The sequence below is a fragment of the Cetorhinus maximus genome, unplaced genomic scaffold, assembly GCF_964194155.1.
Source record: "Cetorhinus maximus unplaced genomic scaffold, sCetMax3.hap1.1 HAP1_SCAFFOLD_2504, whole genome shotgun sequence".
Lineage (NCBI taxonomy): Eukaryota > Metazoa > Chordata > Chondrichthyes > Lamniformes > Cetorhinidae > Cetorhinus > Cetorhinus maximus.
The window spans coordinates 1-23840 of record NW_027598442.1 but is presented as its reverse complement, the minus strand read 5'-3'; the positions used below and the strand labels follow the sequence as shown (position 1 = coordinate 23840).

Here is a 23840-nt window from a genome sequence, read left to right as displayed (position 1 = left end):
GAGGGACCCCACCCCCCACAGCGAGGGACCCCACCCCCCACAGCGAGGGACCCCACCCCCCACAGCGAGGGACCCCACCCCCCACAGCGAGGGACCCCACCCCTCACAGCGAGGGACCCCACCCCCCACAGCGAGGGACCTCACCCCCCACAGCGAGGGACCTCACCCCCCACAGCGAGGGACCTCACCCCCCACAGCGAGGGACCTCACCCCCCACAGCGAGGGACCTCACCCCCCACAGCGAGGGACCTCACCCCCCACAGCGAGGGACCTCACCCCCCACAGCGAGGGACCTCACCCCCCACAGCGAGGGACCCCACCCCCCACAGCGAGGGACCTCACCCCCCACAGCGAGGGACCCCACCCCCCACAGCGAGGGGGTCAGTGACCCCAGACACCTCACCCTCCCCCAGCGAGGGGGTCAGTGACCCCAGACACCTCACCCTCCCCCAGCGAGGGGGTCAGTGACCCCAGAGACCTCCTCCACCCCCCAGCAAGGGGGTCAGTGTCCCCAGGACACGCCCACAGGGAGGGGTCAGTGTCCGCGGGACACGCCCACAGGGAGGGGTCAGTGTCCCTGGGACACGCCCACAGGGAGGGGACAGTGTCCCTGGGACACGCCCACAGGGAGGGAACAGTGTCCCTGGGACACGCCCACAGGGAGGGGACAGTGTCCCTGGGACACGCCCACAGGGAGGGGTCAGTGTCCCCAGGACACGCCCACAGGGAGGGGTCAGTGTCCCTGGGACACGCCCACAGGGAGGGGACAGTGTCCCTGGGACACGCCCACAGGGAGGGGTCAGTGTCCCCGGGACACGCCCACAGGGAGGGGTCAGTGTCCCTGGGACACGCCCACAGGGAGGGGACAGTGTCCCTGGGACACGCCCACAGGGAGGGGACAGTGTCCGCGGGACACCAGTCCGGTACTTGGGGATGGGGGAGGTGTCAGGGTCGGAGGGGAGGAAGGTTAAGCAGAGGAATTGTTTTATTTACCGAGCTGATTCCTCCTCGATCTTCTCGAAGGTTTGAGCCACAGCTAAATACGGGACCCTGTGTGCGGAGAGAGAGAGAGAGAGAGAGAGAGAGAGAGAGAGGACATTGATTTCAGGGTTAAATTCCTCACCCACCCAGTCCGGTAACTCCCGGCCCCACAATGCTCACCTCTGGCCCTGACTCCAGCAGGCGTCGGTAACCGGATGATAACCAGCTTTACACGGGTTGTAAACAGATGGCGTTTCAGAGGCCGGGTTCAGCTTGGTGGCACCAAAAAACCTGCAACAGGAAACATTCACCACATCAGTCTCCCCGCCACACACCGTGACCCCGCCACACCCCGGTACACAATACCGTGACCCCGCCACATCCCGGTAAACAACACCGTGACCCCGCCACACCCCGGTAAACAACACCGTGACCCCGCCACACCCCGGTAAACAACACCGTGACCCCGCCACACCCCGGTACACAACACCGTGACACCGCCACACCCCGGTACACAACACCGTGACACCGCCACACCCCGGTACACAACACCGTGACACCGCCACACCCCGGTACACAACACCGTGACACCGCCACACCCCGGTACACAACACCGTGACCCCGCCACACCCCGCCACACAACACCGTGACCCCGCCACACAACACCGTGACCCCGCCACACCCCGGTACACAACACCGTGACCCCGCCACACCCCGGTAAACAACACCGTGACGCCGCCACACCCCGGTAAACAACACCGTGACCCCGCCACACCCCGGTAAACAACACCGTGACCCCGCCACACCCCGGTACACAACACCGTGACCCCTCCACACCCCGGTACACAACACCGTGACACCGCCACACCCCGGTACACAACACCGTGACCCCGCCACACCCCGGTAAACAACACCGTGACCCCGCCACACCCCGGTAAACAACACCGTGACCCCGCCACACCCCGGTAAACAACACCGTGACCCCGCCACACCCCGGTACACAACACCGTGACCCCGCCACACCCCGGTACACAACACCGTGACACCGCCACACCCCGGTACACAACACCGTGACCCCGCCACACCCCGGTACACAACACCGTGACCCCGCCACACAACACCGTGACCCCGCCACACCCCGGTACACAACACCGTCCCCTCGCCACACCCCGGTACACAACACCGTCCCCCCGCCACACCCCGGTACACAACACCGTGACCCCGCCACACCCCGGTACACAACACCGTGACCCCGCCACACCCCGGTACACAACACCGTGGCCACGCCACACCCCGGTACACAACACCGTGACCCCGCCAAACCCCGGTACACAACACCGTGACCCCGCCACACCAGGGTACACAACACCGTGACCCCGCCAAACCGCGGTACACAACACCGTGACCCCAGTACACCCCGGTACACAACACCGTGACCCCGCCACACCCCGGTACACAACACCGTGACCCCGGTACACAACACCGTGACCCCGCCACACCCCGGTACACAACACCGTGACCACGACACACAACACCGTGACCCCGCCACACCCCGGTACACAACGCCGTGACCCCGCCACACAACGCCGTGACCCCGCCACACAACGCCGTGACCACGCCACACAACGCCGTGACCACGCCACACAACGCCGTGAACACGCCACACAACGCCGTCACCCCGCCACACAACGCCGTCACCCCGCCACACAACGCCGTGACCCCGCCACACCACGCCGTGACCCCGCCACACCACGCCGTGACCCCGCCACACCACGCCGTGACCCCGCCACACCACACCGTGACCCCGCCACACCCCGGTACACAACACCGTGACCCCGCCACACCCCGGTACACAACACCGTGACCCCGCCACACCCCGGTACACAACACCGTGACCTCGCCACAGCCCGGTACACAACACCGTGACCCCGCCACACAACACCGTGACCCCGCCACACAACACCGTGACCCCGCCACACCCCGGTACACAACACCGTGACCCCGCCACACCCCGGTAAACAACACCGTGACCCCGCCACACCCCGGTAAACAACACCGTGACCCCGCCACACCCCGGTAAACAACACCGTGACCCCGCCACACCCCGGTACACAACACCGTGACACCGCCACACCCCGGTACACAACACCGTGACCCCGCCACACCCCGGTACACAACACCGTCCCCTCGCCTGACCCCGCCACACAACACCGTGACCCCGCCACACAACACCGTGACCCCGCCACACCCCGGTACACAACACCGTCCCCTCGCCACACCCCGCCACACAACGCCGTGACCCCGCCACACAACGCCGTGACCCCGCCACACAACGCCGTGACCCCGCCACACAACGCCGTGACCCCGCCACACAACGCCGTGACCCCGCCACACAACGCCGTGACCCCGCCACACAACGCCGTGACCCCGCCACACAACGCCGTGACCCCGCCACACAACGCCGTGACCCCGCCACACAACGCCGTGACCCCGCCACACAACGCCGTGACCCCGCCACACAACGCCGTGACCCCGCCACACAACGCCGTGACCCCGCCACACAACGCCGTGACCCCGCCACACAACGCCGTGACCCCGCCACACAACGCCGTGACCCCGCCACACAACGCCGTGACCCCGCCACACAACGCCGTGACCCCGCCACACAACGCCGTGACCCCGCCACACAACGCCGTGACCCCGCCACACAACGCCGTGACCCCGCCACACAACGCCGTGACCCCGCCACACAACACCGTGACCCCGCCACACAACACCGTGACCCCGGTACACAACACCGTGACCCCGCCACACCACACCGTGACCACGGTACACAACACCGTGACCCCGGTACACAACACCGTGACCCCGGTACACAACACCGTGACCCCGGCACACAACACCGTGACCCCGCCACACAACACCGTGACCCCGGTACACAACACCGTGACCCCGCCACACCACACCGTGACCCCGGTACACAACACCGTGACCCCGCCGCACCCCGGTACACAACACCGTGACCCCGCCGCACCCCGGTAGACAACACCGTGACCCCGCCGCACCCCGGTACACAACACCGTGACCCCGCCGCACCCCGGTACACAACACCGTGACCCCGCCGCACCCCGGTACACAACACCGTGACCCCGCCACACAACACCGTGACCCCTCTCCCTCCCTCTCTCCCGGACCTGAGCACCGTGTCCCCTCCCTCCCCTGATACTTAACTGGCTGCTTAACGCCCCATACCCGCTCATTGTGGTGCTGCCAGTAGACTCCGATGGGGTGGTCCCGCTGGCCGAATCCGATGAGGTGGTCCTGTTGACTGACTCCGATGGGGTGGTCCCGCTGGCCGACTCCGATGGGGTGGTCCTGCCGGGGGTCTGTGACGGGCTGGGCTCCTGCTTCCCCTTGGAATGCTCCTGTAACGTGGAAGTACATCGCCTGGGAGCTGAGGGAGAAACAGACACAAGTTTGTCCCTCTTCACCATCCCTCGCCCACATCAGTCGGACAAGCCATTCCCGTTCACTCCCACTGTCCACAATCCCAATCCCCTTCCCGTTCACTCCCACTGTCCACAATCCCAATGGACCCAAACCCCTTCCCGTTCACTCCCACTGTCCACAATCCCAATCCCAAACCCCTTCCCTTTCACTCCCACTGTCCACAATCCCAATGGACCCAAACCCCTTCCCGTTCACTCTCACTGTACACAATCCCAATCCCAAACCCCTTCCCGTTCACTCCCACTGTACACAATCCCAATGGACAAAAAACCCCTTCCCGTTCACTCCCACTGTACACAATCCCAATCCCCTTCCCGTTCACTCCCACTGTACACAATTCCAATCCCAAACCCCTTCCCGTTCACTCCCACTGTACACAATCCCAATCCCCTTCCCGTTCACTCCCACTGTACACAATCCCAAACCACTTCCCATTCACTCCCACTGTACACAATCCCAATGGACCCAAATCCCTTCCCGTTCACTCCCATTGTACACAATCCCAATCCCCTTCCCATTCACTCCCACTGTACACAATTCCAATCCCAAACCCCTTCCCGTTCACTCCCACTGTACACAATCCCAATCCCCTTCCCGTTCACTCTCACTGTACACAATCCCAATCCCCTTCCCATTCACTCCCACTGTACACAATCCCAATGGACCCAAACCCCTTCACGTTCACTCCCACTGTACACAATCCCAATGGACCCAAACCCCTTCCCGTTCACTCCCATTGTACACAATCCCAATCCCAATCCCCTTCACGTTCACTCCCACTGTACACAATTCCAAAGGACCCAAACACCTTCCCGTTCACTCCCACTGTACACAAACCTAATCCCAAACCCCTTCCCGTTACTCCCACTGTACACAATCCCAATCCCAAACCCTTCCCGTTCACTCCCACTGTACACAATCCCAATGGACCCAAACCCCTTCCCGTTCACTCCCACTGTACACAATTCCAAAGGACCCAAACCCCTTCCCGTTCACTCCCACTGTACACAAACCTAATCCCAAACCCCTTCACGTTCACTCCCACTGTACACAATCCCAATCCCAAACCCTTCCCGTTCACTCCCACTGTACACAATCCCAACGGACCCAAACGCCTTCCCATTCACTCCCATTGTGCACAACCCCAATCCCAAACCCCTTCCCGTTCACTCCCACTGTACACAATCCCAATGGACCCAAACCCCTTCCCGTTCACTCCCACTGTACGCAACCCCAACGGACCCAAACGCCTTCCCGTTCACTCCCACTGTACACAACCCCAATCCCAAACCCCTTCCCGTTCACTCCCACTGTACACAATCCCAATCCCAAACCCCTTCCCGTTCACTCCCACTATAGACAATCCCAATGGACCCAAACCCCTTCCCGTTCACTCCAACTGTACACAATCCCAATGGACCCAAACCCCTTCCCATTCACTCCCACTGTACACAATCCCAATCCCAAACCCCTTCCCGTTCACTCCCACTGTACACAATCCCAATGGACCCAAATCCCTTCCCGACCACTCCCACTGTACACAATCCCAATCCCCTTCCCGTTCACTCCCACTGTACACAATCCCAATCCCCTTCCCGTTCACTCCCACTGTACACAATCCCAATGCACCAAAACCACTACCCGTTCACTCCCACTGTGCACAATCACAATGTACCCAAACCCCTTCCCGTTCACTCCCACTGTACACAATCCCAATCCCAAACCCCTTCCCGTTCACTCCCACTGTTCACAATCCTAATGGACCCAAACCCCTTCCAGTTCACTCCCATTGTGCACAATCCCAATGGACCCAAACCACTTCCCGTTCACTCCCACTGTACACAATCCCAATCCCAAACCCCTTCCCGTTCACTCCCACTGTACACAATCCCAATGGACCCAAACCCCTTCCCATTCACTCCCACGGTACACAAACCCAATGGACCCAAACCCCTTCCCATTCACTCCCACTGTACACAATCCCATTGGACCCAAACCAATTCCCATTCACACCCCCTGTACACAATCCCATTGGACCCAAACCCCTTCCCGTTCACTCCCACTGTGCACAATCCCAATCCCCTTCCCGTTCACTCCCACTGTACACAATCCCAATCCCAAACCCCTTCCCATTCACTCCCACTGTACACAATCCCAATGGACCCAAACCCCTTCCCGTTCACTCCCACTGTACACAATCCCAAAGGAACCAAACCCGTTCCCGTTCACTCCCACTGTACACAATCCCAATGGACCAAACCCCTTCTTGTTCACTCCCACTGTACACAATCCCAATGGACCCAAACCCCTTCCCATTCACTCCCACTGTACACAATCCCAATCCCCTTCCCATTCACTCTCACTGTACACAATTCCAATCCCAAACCCCTTCCCGTTCACTCCCACTGTACACAATCCCAAACCCCTTCCCATTCACTCCCACTGTACACAATCCCAATGGACCCAAACCCCTTCCCGTTCACTCCCACTGTACACAATCCCAATCCCCTTCCCGTTCACTCCCACTGTGCACAATCCCAATCCCAAAACCTTCCCGTTCACTCCCACTGTACACAATCCCAACGGACCCAAACGCCTTCCCATTCACTCCCATTGTGCACAACCCCAATCCCAAACCCTTTCCCGTTCACTCCCACTGTACACAATCCCAATGGACCCAAACCCCTTCCCGTTCACTCCCACTGTACACAACCCCAACGGACCCAAACGCCTTCCCGTTCACTCCCACTGTACACAACCCCAATCCCAAACCCCTTCCCGTTCACTCCCACTGTACACAATCCCAATCCCAAACCCCTTCCCGTTCACTCCCACTATAGACAATCCCAATGGACCCAAACCCCTTCCCGTTCACTCCAACTGTACACAATCCCAATGGACCCAAACCACTTCCCATTCACTCCCACTGTACACAATCCCAATCCCCTTCCCGTTCACTCCCACTGTACACAATCCCAATGGACCCAAATCCCTTCCCGATCACTCCCACTGTACACAATCCCAATCCCCTTCCCGTTCACTCCCACTGTACACAATCCCAATCCCCTTCCCGTTCACTCCCACTGTACACAATCCCAATGCACCAAAACCACTTCCCGTTCACTCCCACTGTGCACAATCCCAATGTACCCAAACCCCTTCCTGTTCACTCCCACTGTACACAATCCCAATCCCAAACCTCTTCCCGTTCACTCCCACTGTACACAATCCCAATCCCAAACCTCTTCCCGTTCACTCCCACTGTTCACAATCCTAATGGACCCAAACCCCTTTCCGTTCACTCCCACTGTGCACAATCCCAATCCCAAACCCCTTCCCGTTCACTCCGACTGTACACAATCCCAATGGACGCAAACCCCTTCCCGTTTACCCCCACTGTACACAATCCCTATGGACGCAAACCCCTTCCCGTTCACTCCCACTGTCCACAATCCCAATGGACCCAAACCCCTTCCTGTTCACTCCCACTGTACACAATCCCAATCCCAAACCCCTTCTCGTTCACTCCGACTGTACACAATCCCAATCCCAAACCCCTTCCCGTTCACTCCCACTGTACACAATCCCTATGGACGCAAACCCCTTCCCGTTCACTCCCACTGTCCACAATCCCAATGGACCCAAACCCCTTCCTGTTCACTCCCACTGTACACAATCCCAATCCCAAACCCCTTCTCGTTCACTCCGACTGTACACAATCCCAATCCCAAACCCCTTCCCGTTCACTCCCACTGTACACAATCCCAATGGACCCAAACCCCTTCCCGTTCACTCCCACTGTCCACAATCCCAATGGACCCAAACCCCTTCCCATTCACTCCCACTGTCCACAATCCCAACGGACCCAAACCCTTTCCCGTACACTCCCACTGTACACAATCTCAATCCCCTTCCCGTTCACTCCCACTGTACACAATCCCAATCCCAAACCCCTTCCTGTTCACTCCCACTGTACACAATCCCAATGCACCCAAACCCCTTCCTGTTCACTCCCACGTACACAATCCCAATGCACCCAAACCCCTTCCTGTTCACTCCCACGTACACAATCCCAATGCACCCAAACCCCTTCCTGTTCACTCCCAGCGTAGACAATCCCAATCCCCTTCCTGTTCACTCCTCTGTGCACAATCCTAATGGACCCAAACCCCTTCCCGTTCACTCCCATTGTGCACAATCCCAATGGACGCAAACCCCTTCCCGTTTACCCCCACTGTACACAATCCCTATGGACGCAAACCCCTTCCCGTTCACTCCCACTGTCCACAATCCCAATGGACCCAAACCCCTTCCCGTTCACTCCCACTGTACACAATCCCAATCCCAAACCCCATCCCGTTCACTCCCACTGTACACAATCCCAACGGACCCAAACCCCTTCCCGTACACTCCCACTGTACACAATCTCAATCCCCTTCCCGTTCACTCCCACTGTACACAATCCCAATCCCAAACCCCTTCCTGTTCACTCCCACTGTACACAATCCCAATGCACCCAAACCTCTTCCCGTTCACTCCCACTGTACACAATCCCAATGCACCCAAACCCCTTCCTGTTCACTCCCACTGTACACAATCCCAATGCACCCAAACCCCTTCCTGTTCACTCCCAGCGTAGACAATCCCAATCCCCTTCCTGTTCACTCCCACTGTGCACAATCCTAATGGACCCAAACCCCTTCCCGTTCACTCCCACTGTGCACAATCCCAATGGACCCAAATCCCTTCCCGTTCACTCCCACCGTACACAATTCCAATGGACCCAAACCCCTTCCTGTTCACTCCCACTGTACACAATCCCAATCCCAAACTCCTTCCCATTCACTCCCCCTATACACAGTCCCAATGGACCCAAACCCCTTCCCGTTCACTCCCACTGTGCACAATCCCAATGGACCCAAATCCCTTCCCGTTCACTCCCACTGTACACAATCCCAATGGACCCAAACCCCTTCCCGTTCACTCCCACCGTACACAATTCCAATGGATCCAAACCCCTTCCTGTTCACTCCCACTGTACACAATCCCAATCCCAAACTCCTTCCCATTCACTCCCCCTATACACAGTCCCAATGGACCCAAACCCCTTACCGTTCACTCCCACTGTACACAACCCCAATCCCAAACCCCTTCCCATTCACTCCCACTGTACACAACCCCAATCCCAAACCCCTTCCCGTTCACTCCCACTGTGCACAATCCCAATGGACCCAAACCCCTTCCCGTTCACTCCCACTGTCCACAATCCCAATGGACCCAAACTCCTTCCCATTCACTCCCACTGTACACAATCCCAATCCCCTTCCCGTTCACTCCCACTGTACACAATCCCAATGGACAAAAAACCCCTTCCCGTTCACTCCCACTGTACACAATCCCAATCCCCTTCCCGTTCACTCCCACTGTACACAATTCCAATCCCAAACCCCTTCCCGTTCACTCCCACTGTACACAATCCCAATCCCCTTCCCGTTCACTCCCACTGTACACAATCCCAAACCACTTCCCATTCACTCCCACTGTACACAATCCCAATGGACCCAAATCCCTTCCCGTTCACTCCCATTGTACACAATCCCAATCCCCTTCCCATTCACTCCCACTGTACACAATTCCAATCCCAAACCCCTTCCCGTTCACTCCCACTGTACACAATCCCAATCCCCTTCCCGTTCACTCTCACTGTACACAATCCCAATCCCCTTCCCATTCACTCCCACTGTACACAATCCCAATGGACCCAAACCCCTTCACGTTCACTCCCACTGTACACAATCCCAATGGACCCAAACCCCTTCCCGTTCACTCCCATTGCACACAATCCCAATCCCAATCCCCTTCACGTTCACTCCCACTGTACACAATTCCAAAGGACCCAAACACCTTCCCGTTCACTCCCACTGTACACAAACCTAATCCCAAACCCCTTCCCGTTACTCCCACTGTACACAATCCCAATCCCAAACCCTTCCCGTTCACTCCCACTGTACACAATCCCAATGGACCCAAACCCCTTCCCGTTCACTCCCACTGTACACAATTCCAAAGGACCCAAACCCCTTCCCGTTCACTCCCACTGTACACAAACCTAATCCCAAACCCCTTCACGTTCACTCCCACTGTACACAATCCCAATCCCAAACCCTTCCCGTTCACTCCCACTGTACACAATCCCAACGGACCCAAACGCCTTCCCATTCACTCCCATTGTGCACAACCCCAATCCCAAACCCCTTCCCGTTCACTCCCACTGTACACAATCCCAATGGACCCAAACCCCTTCCCGTTCACTCCCACTGTACGCAACCCCAACGGACCCAAACGCCTTCCCGTTCACTCCCACTGTACACAACCCCAATCCCAAACCCCTTCCCGTTCACTCCCACTGTACACAATCCCAATCCCAAACCCCTTCCCGTTCACTCCCACTATAGACAATCCCAATGGACCCAAACCCCTTCCCGTTCACTCCAACTGTACACAATCCCAATGGACCCAAACCCCTTCCCATTCACTCCCACTGTACACAATCCCAATCCCAAACCCCTTCCCGTTCACTCCCACTGTACACAATCCCAATGGACCCAAATCCCTTCCCGACCACTCCCACTGTACACAATCCCAATCCCCTTCCCGTTCACTCCCACTGTACACAATCCCAATCCCCTTCCCGTTCACTCCCACTGTACACAATCCCAATGCACCAAAACCACTACCCGTTCACTCCCACTGTGCACAATCACAATGTACCCAAACCCCTTCCCGTTCACTCCCACTGTACACAATCCCAATCCCAAACCCCTTCCCGTTCACTCCCACTGTTCACAATCCTAATGGACCCAAACCCCTTCCAGTTCACTCCCATTGTGCACAATCCCAATGGACCCAAACCACTTCCCGTTCACTCCCACTGTACACAATCCCAATCCCAAACCCCTTCCCGTTCACTCCCACTGTACACAATCCCAATGGACCCAAACCCCTTCCCATTCACTCCCACGGTACACAAACCCAATGGACCCAAACCCCTTCCCATTCACTCCCACTGTACACAATCCCATTGGACCCAAACCAATTCCCATTCACACCCCCTGTACACAATCCCATTGGACCCAAACCCCTTCCCGTTCACTCCCACTGTGCACAATCCCAATCCCCTTCCCGTTCACTCCCACTGTACACAATCCCAATCCCAAACCCCTTCCCATTCACTCCCACTGTACACAATCCCAATGGACCCAAACCCCTTCCCGTTCACTCCCACTGTACACAATCCCAAAGGAACCAAACCCGTTCCCGTTCACTCCCACTGTACACAATCCCAATGGACCAAACCCCTTCTTGTTCACTCCCACTGTACACAATCCCAATGGACCCAAACCCCTTCCCATTCACTCCCACTGTACACAATCCCAATCCCCTTCCCATTCACTCTCACTGTACACAATTCCAATCCCAAACCCCTTCCCGTTCACTCCCACTGTACACAATCCCAAACCCCTTCCCATTCACTCCCACTGTACACAATCCCAATGGACCCAAACCCCTTCCCGTTCACTCCCACTGTACACAATCCCAATCCCCTTCCCGTTCACTCCCACTGTGCACAATCCCAATCCCAAAACCTTCCCGTTCACTCCCACTGTACACAATCCCAACGGACCCAAACGCCTTCCCATTCACTCCCATTGTGCACAACCCCAATCCCAAACCCTTTCCCGTTCACTCCCACTGTACACAATCCCAATGGACCCAAACCCCTTCCCGTTCACTCCCACTGTACACAACCCCAACGGACCCAAACGCCTTCCCGTTCACTCCCACTGTACACAACCCCAATCCCAAACCCCTTCCCGTTCACTCCCACTGTACACAATCCCAATCCCAAACCCCTTCCCGTTCACTCCCACTATAGACAATCCCAATGGACCCAAACCCCTTCCCGTTCACTCCAACTGTACACAATCCCAATGGACCCAAACCACTTCCCATTCACTCCCACTGTACACAATCCCAATCCCCTTCCCGTTCACTCCCACTGTACACAATCCCAATGGACCCAAATCCCTTCCCGATCACTCCCACTGTACACAATCCCAATCCCCTTCCCGTTCACTCCCACTGTACACAATCCCAATCCCCTTCCCGTTCACTCCCACTGTACACAATCCCAATGCACCAAAACCACTTCCCGTTCACTCCCACTGTGCACAATCCCAATGTACCCAAACCCCTTCCTGTTCACTCCCACTGTACACAATCCCAATCCCAAACCTCTTCCCGTTCACTCCCACTGTACACAATCCCAATCCCAAACCTCTTCCCGTTCACTCCCACTGTTCACAATCCTAATGGACCCAAACCCCTTTCCGTTCACTCCCACTGTGCACAATCCCAATCCCAAACCCCTTCCCGTTCACTCCGACTGTACACAATCCCAATGGACGCAAACCCCTTCCCGTTTACCCCCACTGTACACAATCCCTATGGACGCAAACCCCTTCCCGTTCACTCCCACTGTCCACAATCCCAATGGACCCAAACCCCTTCCTGTTCACTCCCACTGTACACAATCCCAATCCCAAACCCCTTCTCGTTCACTCCGACTGTACACAATCCCAATCCCAAACCCCTTCCCGTTCACTCCCACTGTACACAATCCCAATGGACCCAAACCCCTTCCCGTTCACTCCCACCGTACACAATTCCAATGGATCCAAACCCCTTCCTGTTCACTCCCACTGTACACAATCCCAATCCCAAACTCCTTCCCATTCACTCCCCCTATACACAGTCCCAATGGACCCAAACCCCTTACCGTTCACTCCCACTGTACACAACCCCAATCCCAAACCCCTTCCCATTCACTCCCACTGTACACAACCCCAATCCCAAACCCCTTCCCGTTCACTCCCACTGTGCACAATCCCAATGGACCCAAACCCCTTCCCGTTCACTCCCACTGTCCACAATCCCAATGGACCCAAACTCCTTCCCATTCACTCCCACTGTACACAATCCCAATCCCCTTCCCGTTCACTCCCACTGTACACAATCCCAATGGACAAAAAACCCCTTCCCGTTCACTCCCACTGTACACAATCCCAATCCCCTTCCCGTTCACTCCCACTGTACACAATTCCAATCCCAAACCCCTTCCCGTTCACTCCCACTGTACACAATCCCAATCCCCTTCCCGTTCACTCCCACTGTACACAATCCCAAACCACTTCCCATTCACTCCCACTGTACACAATCCCAATGGACCCAAATCCCTTCCCGTTCACTCCCATTGTACACAATCCCAATCCCCTTCCCATTCACTCCCACTGTACACAATTCCAATCCCAAACCCCTTCCCGTTCACTCCCACTGTACACAATCCCAATCCCCTTCCCGTTCACTCTCACTGTACACAATCCCAATCCCCTTCCCATTCACTCCCACTGTACACAATCCCAATGGACCCAAACCCCTTCACGTTCACTCCCACTGTACACAATCCCAATGGACCCAAACCCCTTCCCGTTCACTCCCATTGTACACAATCCCAATCCCAATCCCCTTCACGTTCACTCCCACTGTACACAATTCCAAAGGACCCAAACACCTTCCCGTTCACTCCCACTGTACACAAACCTAATCCCAAACCCCTTCCCGTTACTCCCACTGTACACAATCCCAATCCCAAACCCTTCCCGTTCACTCCCACTGTACACAATCCCAATGGACCCAAACCCCTTCCCGTTCACTCCCACTGTACACAATTCCAAAGGACCCAAACCCCTTCCCGTTCACTCCCACTGTACACAAACCTAATCCCAAACCCCTTCACGTTCACTCCCACTGTACACAATCCCAATCCCAAACCCTTCCCGTTCACTCCCACTGTACACAATCCCAACGGACCCAAACGCCTTCCCATTCACTCCCATTGTGCACAACCCCAATCCCAAACCCCTTCCCGTTCACTCCCACTGTACACAATCCCAATGGACCCAAACCCCTTCCCGTTCACTCCCACTGTACGCAACCCCAACGGACCCAAACGCCTTCCCGTTCACTCCCACTGTACACAACCCCAATCCCAAACCCCTTCCCGTTCACTCCCACTGTACACAATCCCAATCCCAAACCCCTTCCCGTTCACTCCCACTGTACACAATCCCAATCCCAAACCCCTTCCCGTTCACTCCCACTGTACACAATCCCAATGGACCCAAATCCCTTCCCGACCACTCCCACTGTACACAATCCCAATCCCCTTCCCGTTCACTCCCACTGTACACAATCCCAATCCCCTTCCCGTTCACTCCCACTGTACACAATCCCAATGCACCAAAACCACTACCCGTTCACTCCCACTGTGCACAATCACAATGTACCCAAACCCCTTCCCGTTCACTCCCACTGTACACAATCCCAATCCCAAACCCCTTCCCGTTCACTCCCACTGTTCACAATCCTAATGGACCCAAACCCCTTCCAGTTCACTCCCATTGTGCACAATCCCAATGGACCCAAACCACTTCCCGTTCACTCCCACTGTACACAATCCCAATCCCAAACCCCTTCCCGTTCACTCCCACTGTACACAATCCCAATGGACCCAAACCCCTTCCCATTCACTCCCACGGTACACAAACCCAATGGACCCAAACCCCTTCCCATTCACTCCCACTGTACACAATCCCATTGGACCCAAACCAATTCCCATTCACACCCCCTGTACACAATCCCATTGGACCCAAACCCCTTCCCGTTCACTCCCACTGTGCACAATCCCAATCCCCTTCCCGTTCACTCCCACTGTACACAATCCCAATCCCAAACCCCTTCCCATTCACTCCCACTGTACACAATCCCAATGGACCCAAACCCCTTCCCGTTCACTCCCACTGTACACAATCCCAAAGGAACCAAACCCGTTCCCGTTCACTCCCACTGTACACAATCCCAATGGACCAAACCCCTTCTTGTTCACTCCCACTGTACACAATCCCAATGGACCCAAACCCCTTCCCATTCACTCCCACTGTACACAATCCCAATCCCCTTCCCATTCACTCTCACTGTACACAATTCCAATCCCAAACCCCTTCCCGTTCACTCCCACTGTACACAATCCCAAACCCCTTCCCATTCACTCCCACTGTACACAATCCCAATGGACCCAAACCCCTTCCCGTTCACTCCCACTGTACACAATCCCAATCCCCTTCCCGTTCACTCCCACTGTGCACAATCCCAATCCCAAAACCTTCCCGTTCACTCCCACTGTACACAATCCCAACGGACCCAAACGCCTTCCCATTCACTCCCATTGTGCACAACCCCAATCCCAAACCCTTTCCCGTTCACTCCCACTGTACACAATCCCAATGGACCCAAACCCCTTCCCGTTCACTCCCACTGTACACAACCCCAACGGACCCAAACGCCTTCCCGTTCACTCCCACTGTACACAACCCCAATCCCAAACCCCTTCCCGTTCACTCCCACTGTACACAATCCCAATCCCAAACCCCTTCCCGTTCACTCCCACTATAGACAATCCCAATGGACCCAAACCCCTTCCCGTTCACTCCAACTGTACACAATCCCAATGGACCCAAACCACTTCCCATTCACTCCCACTGTACACAATCCCAATCCCCTTCCCGTTCACTCCCACTGTACACAATCCCAATGGACCCAAATCCCTTCCCGATCACTCCCACTGTACACAATCCCAATCCCCTTCCCGTTCACTCCCACTGTACACAATCCCAATCCCCTTCCCGTTCACTCCCACTGTACACAATCCCAATGCACCAAAACCACTTCCCGTTCACTCCCACTGTGCACAATCCCAATGTACCCAAACCCCTTCCTGTTCACTCCCACTGTACACAATCCCAATCCCAAACCTCTTCCCGTTCACTCCCACTGTACACAATCCCAATCCCAAACCTCTTCCCGTTCACTCCCACTGTTCACAATCCTAATGGACCCAAACCCCTTTCCGTTCACTCCCACTGTGCACAATCCCAATCCCAAACCCCTTCCCGTTCACTCCGACTGTACACAATCCCAATGGACGCAAACCCCTTCCCGTTTACCCCCACTGTACACAATCCCTATGGACGCAAACCCCTTCCCGTTCACTCCCACTGTCCACAATCCCAATGGACCCAAACCCCTTCCTGTTCACTCCCACTGTACACAATCCCAATCCCAAACCCCTTCTCGTTCACTCCGACTGTACACAATCCCAATCCCAAACCCCTTCCCGTTCACTCCCACTGTACACAATCCCTATGGACGCAAACCCCTTCCCGTTCACTCCCACTGTCCACAATCCCAATGGACCCAAACCCCTTCCTGTTCACTCCCACTGTACACAATCCCAATCCCAAACCCCTTCTCGTTCACTCCGACTGTACACAATCCCAATCCCAAACCCCTTCCCGTTCACTCCCACTGTACACAATCCCAATGGACCCAAACCCCTTCCCGTTCACTCCCACTGTCCACAATCCCAATGGACCCAAACCCCTTCCCATTCACTCCCACTGTCCACAATCCCAACGGACCCAAACCCTTTCCCGTACACTCCCACTGTACACAATCTCAATCCCCTTCCCGTTCACTCCCACTGTACACAATCCCAATCCCAAACCCCTTCCTGTTCACTCCCACTGTACACAATCCCAATGCACCCAAACCTCTTCCCGTTCACTCCCACTGTACACAATCCCAATGCACCCAAACCCCTTCCTGTTCACTCCCACGTACACAATCCCAATGCACCCAAACCCCTTCCTGTTCACTCCCAGCGTAGACAATCCCAATCCCCTTCCTGTTCACTCCTCTGTGCACAATCCTAATGGACCCAAACCCCTTCCCGTTCACTCCCATTGTGCACAATCCCAATGGACGCAAACCCCTTCCCGTTTACCCCCACTGTACACAATCCCTATGGACGCAAACCCCTTCCCGTTCACTCCCACTGTCCACAATCCCAATGGACCCAAACCCCTTCCCGTTCACTCCCACTGTACACAATCCCAATCCCAAACCCCATCCCGTTCACTCCCACTGTACACAATCCCAACGGACCCAAACCCCTTCCCGTACACTCCCACTGTACACAATCCCAACGGACCCAAACCCCTTCCCGTACACTCCCACTGTACACAATCTCAATCCCCTTCCCGTTCACTCCCACTGTACACAATCCCAATCCCAAACCCCTTCCTGTTCACTCCCACTGTACACAATCCCAATGCACCCAAACCTCTTCCCGTTCACTCCCACTGTACACAATCCCAATGCACCCAAACCCCTTCCTGTTCACTCCCACTGTACACAATCCCAATGCACCCAAACCCCTTCCTGTTCACTCCCAGCGTAGACAATCCCAATCCCCTTCCTGTTCACTCCCACTGTGCACAATCCTAATGGACCCAAACCCCTTCCCGTTCACTCCCACTGTGCACAATCCCAATGGACCCAAATCCCTTCCCGTTCACTCCCACCGTACACAATTCCAATGGACCCAAACCCCTTCCTGTTCACTCCCACTGTACACAATCCCAATCCCAAACTCCTTCCCATTCACTCCCCCTATACACAGTCCCAATGGACCCAAACCCCTTCCCGTTCACTCCCACTGTGCACAATCCCAATGGACCCAAATCCCTTCCCGTTCACTCCCACTGTACACAATCCCAATCCCAAACTCCTTCCCATTCACTCCCCCTATACACAGTCCCAATGGACCCAAACCCCTTACCGTTCACTCCCACTGTACACAACCCCAATCCCAAACCCCTTCCCATTCACTCCCACTGTACACAACCCCAATCCCAAACCCCTTCCCGTTCACTCCCACTGTCCACAATCCCAATGGACCCAAACTCCTTCCCATTCACTCCCACTGTACACAATCCCAATCCCCTTCCCGTTCACTCCCACTGTCCACAATCCCAATGGACCCAAACCCCTTCCTGTTCACTCCCACTGTACACAATCCCAATCCCAAACCCCTTCCCATTCACTCCCCCTATACACAGTCCCAATGGACCCAAACCCCTTCCCGTTCACTCCCACTGTACACAATCCCAAACCCCTTCCCGTTCACTCCCACTGTACACAATCCCAAACCCCTTCCCGTTCACTCCCACTGTCCACAATCCCAATGGATCAGGCCCCCTTCTCATTCATTGCTTCATTACCAAAGAAATTGTTTATTGACGGCTGGCTTTTCTCCGCCGGTTTACAGACAGGCTCTTCCTCTTTGCGATTTGCCCTCGATCTTGCTGGCTCCCGCCCACTGTTCTCTGGTCCCGTCCCTGCTTCCATCTCCTCACATTCAACCACTTTCTCAGCATCCGAACTGTCTCCATTCTCCTCCATCTCCACGTTCTCCCCCTCCGCTTCACTGGCCTCTGCCTCCTCCTCCTCCATCTTCCCCTCAGTCTCTTGTTCGTCCCCAGACTCGCACTCGTTCTGTTGGTCAGCTGCTCCGTCCTCAGCTCTGACCTTGGTCCCCAAGTCTTCCTCCTCCTGGTCTAAACTCCTGTCCTTTTCTTTTGAGAGTAGGGGATGGGTGCGGGATGGGGCAGAAAGGTATCAAATTAAGAGTTATTAAACAAAAGTAGATAAGATATTGTCACAAATAAAATAAGTGCATTATAAACAGAAACCAGCAGCCCTACACTCCCCAAGGTGAGCTGTCTTCACACAACACGTGGCACTGACAACGCACGGAGTTCAGACCCCGCAGCCAACACCCGACTCTCCACGTGCCCACTGCCTCTCCCCCCCTGTTACCTTCCATCTTTGTACGCTTGGCTGAGCTCGTCCTGCCGTGTCCAGGTCCATCCAGCCTCTGGTCCACAGCTCCCGTGTTCGCCTGCATCGTGGTTTGCAGCTTCCGTTTGGGGAGCTGTTTCCGTGCTGTCAAACGGAAGAGAAGCAGCCATCAGGATCAGGTTTGTGAAGCAGGCCAACAGAAACCCAGAGCAGGCAGCAGCCGTGCGCACAAAGCAGGTTTACCTGTTCGCCGTTTGGGAATGCCAGCTGGGCTCTCCAGACCGGAATCAGACAGTGAGGGGCTCCCCTCCATTTGGGCTGTCTCCGGAGAGGTCTGGCCGGACAAGGAGACAACTGGAGACGTGGACAAGGCGCTAGGCATCTGGAAACACAGACGTAGCATTAGATAGAACAGGCATCAGAGCACGGTGAACCACCAACAAACCATCGTTACCTCAACACAAGCCTGAAGCACCAACAACCCATCTCCCCCTCTAACCAAGCCTGAAGCATCGATGACCCATCTCCCCCTCAACACAAGCCTGAAACACCAACGACCCATCTCCCCCTCAACCCAAGCCTGAAGCATCGATGACCCATCTCCCCCTCAACACAAGCCTGAAGCACCAACGACCCATCTCCCCCTCAACACAAGCCTGAAGCATCGATGACCCATCTCCCCCTCAACACAAGCCTGAAGCATTGATGACCCATCTCTCCCTCAACCAAAGCCTGAAGCATCGATGACCCATCTCCCCCTCTAACCAAGCATGAAGCATCGATGACCCATCTCTCCCTCAACACAAGCCTTAAGCACCAACGACCCATCTCCCCGTCAACACAAGCCTGAAGCATCGATGACCCATCTCCCCCTCTAACCAAGCATGAAGCATCGATGACCCATCTCTCCCTCAACACAAGCCTGAAGCACCAACGACCCATCTCCCCCTCAACACAAGCCTGAAGCACCAACGACCCATCTCCCCCTCAACACAAGCCTGAAGCATCAACGACCCATCTCCCCCTCAACACAAGCCTGAAGCATCGATGACCCATCTCTCCCTCTAACCAAGCCTGAAGCATCGATGACCGATCTCTCCCTCAACACAAGCCTGAAGCACCAACGACCCATCTCCCCCTCAACACAAGCCTGAAGCATCGATGACCCATCTCCCCCTCAACCCAAGCCTGAAGCATCGATGACGCATCTCCCCCTCTAACCAAGCATGAAGCATCGATGACCGATCTCTCCCTCAACACATGCCTGAAGCACCAACGACCCATCTCCCCCTCAACGCAAGCCTGAAGCATCGATGACGCATCTCCCCCTCAACCCAAGCCTGAAGCATCGATGACGCATCTCCCCCTCAACCCAAGCCTGAAGCATCGATGACGCATCTCCCCCTCAACCCAAGCCTGAAGCATCGATGACGCATCTCCCCCTCAACACAAGCCTGAAGCATCGATGACACATCTCCCCCTCAACACAAGCCTGAAGCATCGATGACGCATCTCCCCCTCAACACAAGCCTGAAGCATCGAAGACCCATCTCCCCCTCAACACAAGCCTGAAGCATCGATGACCCATCTCCCCCTCAACACAAGCCTGAAGCATCGATGACCCATCTCCCCCTCAACACAAGCCTGAAACATCGATGACCCATCTCCCCCTCAACACAAGCCTGAAGCATCGATGACCCATCTCCCCCTCAACACAAGCCTGAAGCACCAACGACCCATCTCCCCCTCAACACAAGCCTGAAGCATCGATGACCCATCTCCCCCTCTAACCGAGCCTGAAGCATCGATGACCCATCTCCCCCTCAACACAAGCCTGAAGCATCGATGACCCATCTCCCTAAGCCAAAGGCATCTACGACCCCTCTCAGGAAGCCTGAAAGGCCTCAGGTATGTGAATGAACTTGTAAACTATCCTAACCTTCACCACATGCTCCTGGGCACAAGGTCCATTGATGTCGGTGAATGAATGAAGGAGGATCCCAACTCACCTCTCCTGCCTCTGGTGATGGGGTCTCTGGCATGTTGGTCGTTTTCCTCAGCTCCACACCCTCCTCCTCGGTCTCCTCACTTTCCTTGCCATCGTCCTCATCACTGCTGTCCAATGCTCGTCGAATCTTCTTCGCCAGACGTCTCACAGCAGAATCTTCTTCCTCAGGTTTCAAACAGGCCTTTTTCGACTTCAGAGGAGACTTGGGAGTTCTGGGAATCGCAGGGAAAAGAGACACAAGCTCAAAACATCTGACCCTCAATAGACCGGCAACAGGGAAAACACAGGGGACAGCACGGGGTTAGATACAGAGTAAAGCTCCCTCTACACCGTCCCCATCAAACACTCCCAGGACAGGAACAGCACGGGGTTAGATACAGAGTAAAGCTCCCTCTACACTGTCCCCATCAAACACTCCCAGGACAGGTACAGCACGGGGTTAGATACAGAGTAAAGCTCCCTCTACACTGTCCCCATCAAACACTCCCAGGACAGGTACAGCACGGGGTTATATACAGAGTAAATCTCCCTCTACACTGTCCCCATCAAACACACCCAGGACAGGTACAGCACGGGGTTAGATACAGAGTAAAGCTCCCTCTACACTGCCCCCATCAAACACTCCCAGGACAGGTACAGCACGGGGTTAGATACAGAGTAAATCCCCCTCTACACAATTCCCCATCAAACACTCCCAGGACAGGTACAGCACGGGGTTATATACAGAGTAAATCTCCCTCTACACTGTCCCCATCAAACACTCCCAGGACAGGTACAGCACGGGGTTAGATACAGAGTAAAGCTCCCCCCCTCCCTGGGACCCTTCCCCTCCCGCAGACACTCACTGTCTGGGTGGAGGTTGAGTGGAGATGTTTGTCTCCTCCATCTCCGCTTTCTGAATCTTGGCCTTGCCGCCTCTCAGAGGCTGAAAGAAGGATCTGTGGGAGAGAGAGGGAGAGTGAGTGAGGGTGTTACAGATACCCCCACAGCCCCGGGAACTCCCGCTCTCCCTCCCTCTCTCCCCGCTCTCCCTCCCTCTCTCCCCGCTCTCCATCGCCCCGCTCTCCTCCTCTCTCCCTCCCTCTCTCCCCGCTCTCTCTCCCTCCCTCTCTCCCCGCTCTCTCTCCCCGCTCTCTCTCCCCGCTCTCTCTCCCTCCCTCCCCCCGCTCTCCCTCCCTCCCTCCCCGCTCTCCCTCCCTCCCCGCTCTCCCTCCCTCCCCGCTATCCCTCCCTCTCTCCCCGCTCTCTCTCCCCGCTCTCTCTCCCTCCCTCCCCCCGCTCTCCCTCCCTCCCTCCCCGCTCTCCCTCCCTCCCCGCTCTCCCTCCCTCCCTCCCTCCCCGCTATCCCTCCCTCCCTCCCCGCTATCCCTCCCTCCCTCCCCGCTCTCCCTCCCTCCCTCCCCGCTCTCCCTCCCTCCCTCCCCGCTCTCCCTCCCTCCCTCCCTCCCCGCTCTCCCTCCCTCCCTCCCTCCCCGCTCTCCCTCCCTCCCCGCTCTCCCTCCCTCCCTCCCCGCTCTCCCTCCATGCTCTCCTCCTCCCTCTCTCTCTATCCGCTCTCCCTCCCTCTCTCTCCTTCGCTCGCTCCGCTCTCCCTCGCCCCGCCCTCCCTCCCTCGCCCTGCCCTCCCTCGCCCCGCTCTCCCTCTCTCCGCTCTCCCCCCTCTCTCCTCCCTCTCCCTCGCCCCGCTCTCCCTCCCTCTCCCTCGCTCCGCTCTCCCTCGCTCCGCTCTCCCTCGCTCCGCTCTCCCTCTCGCCGCTCTCCCTCTCGCCGCTCTCCCTCTCGCCGCTCTCCCACCCTCTCTCCTCGCTCTCCCTCTCCGCTCTCCCTCCCTCCCTCTCCGCTCTCCCTCCCTCCCTCTCCGCTCTCCCTCCCTCCCTCTCCGCTCTCCCTCCCTCCCTCTCCGCTCTCCCTCCCTCCCTCTCCGCTCTCCCTCCCTCCCTCTCCGCTCTCCCTCCCTCCCTCTCCGCTCTCCCTCCCTCCCTCTCCGCTCTCCCTCCCTCCCTCTCCGCTCTCCCTCCCTCCCTCTCCGCTCTCCCTCCCTCCCTCTCCGCTCTCCCTCCCTCCCTCTCCGCTCTCCCTCCCTCCCTCTCCGCTCTCCCTCCCTCCCTCTCCGCTCTCCCTCCCTCCCTCTCCGCTCTCCCTCCCTCCCTCTCCGCTCTCCCTCGCTCCGCTCTCCCTCGCTCCGCTCTCCCTCGCTCCGCTCTCCCTCGCTCCGCTCTCCCTCGCTCCGCTCTCCCTCGCTCCGCTCTCCGCTCTCGCCGCTCTCCGCTCTCGCCGCTCTCCCACCCTCTCTCCTCGCCCTCCCTCTCCGCTCTCCCTCCCTCCCTCTCCGCTCTCCCTCCCTCCCTCTCCGCTCTCCCTCCCTCCCTCTCCGCTCTCCCTCCCTCCCTCTCCGCTCTCCCTCCCTCCCTCTCCGCTCTCCCTCCCTCCCTCTCCGCTCTCCCTCCCTCCCTCTCCGCTCTCCCTCCCTCCCTCTCCGCTCTCCCTCCCTCCCTCTCCGCTCTCCCTCCCTCCCTCCCTC

At 56.9% G+C, this 23840-nt stretch overlaps 1 protein-coding gene across 1 annotated transcript in view; it reads right to left on the bottom strand.

The window, feature by feature from the left end:
- Positions 1–22257, bottom strand: part of lig1 (ligase I, DNA, ATP-dependent) — a gene marked incomplete at both ends in the record, with an annotated part of 42855 nt that extends 20598 nt beyond the window's left edge. The window contains 8 exons of the mRNA XM_078537511.1: positions 994–1050; positions 1162–1272; positions 4234–4435; positions 18732–19085; positions 19330–19455; positions 19555–19693; positions 21321–21531; positions 22165–22257. Of these exons, the coding sequence (XP_078393637.1) occupies positions 994–1050; positions 1162–1272; positions 4234–4435; positions 18732–19085; positions 19330–19455; positions 19555–19693; positions 21321–21531; positions 22165–22257 (1293 nt within the window). The remainder of the gene's footprint in view (positions 1–993; positions 1051–1161; positions 1273–4233; positions 4436–18731; positions 19086–19329; positions 19456–19554; positions 19694–21320; positions 21532–22164) is intronic.
- Between the last annotated feature and the right edge of the window lie 1583 nt (positions 22258–23840).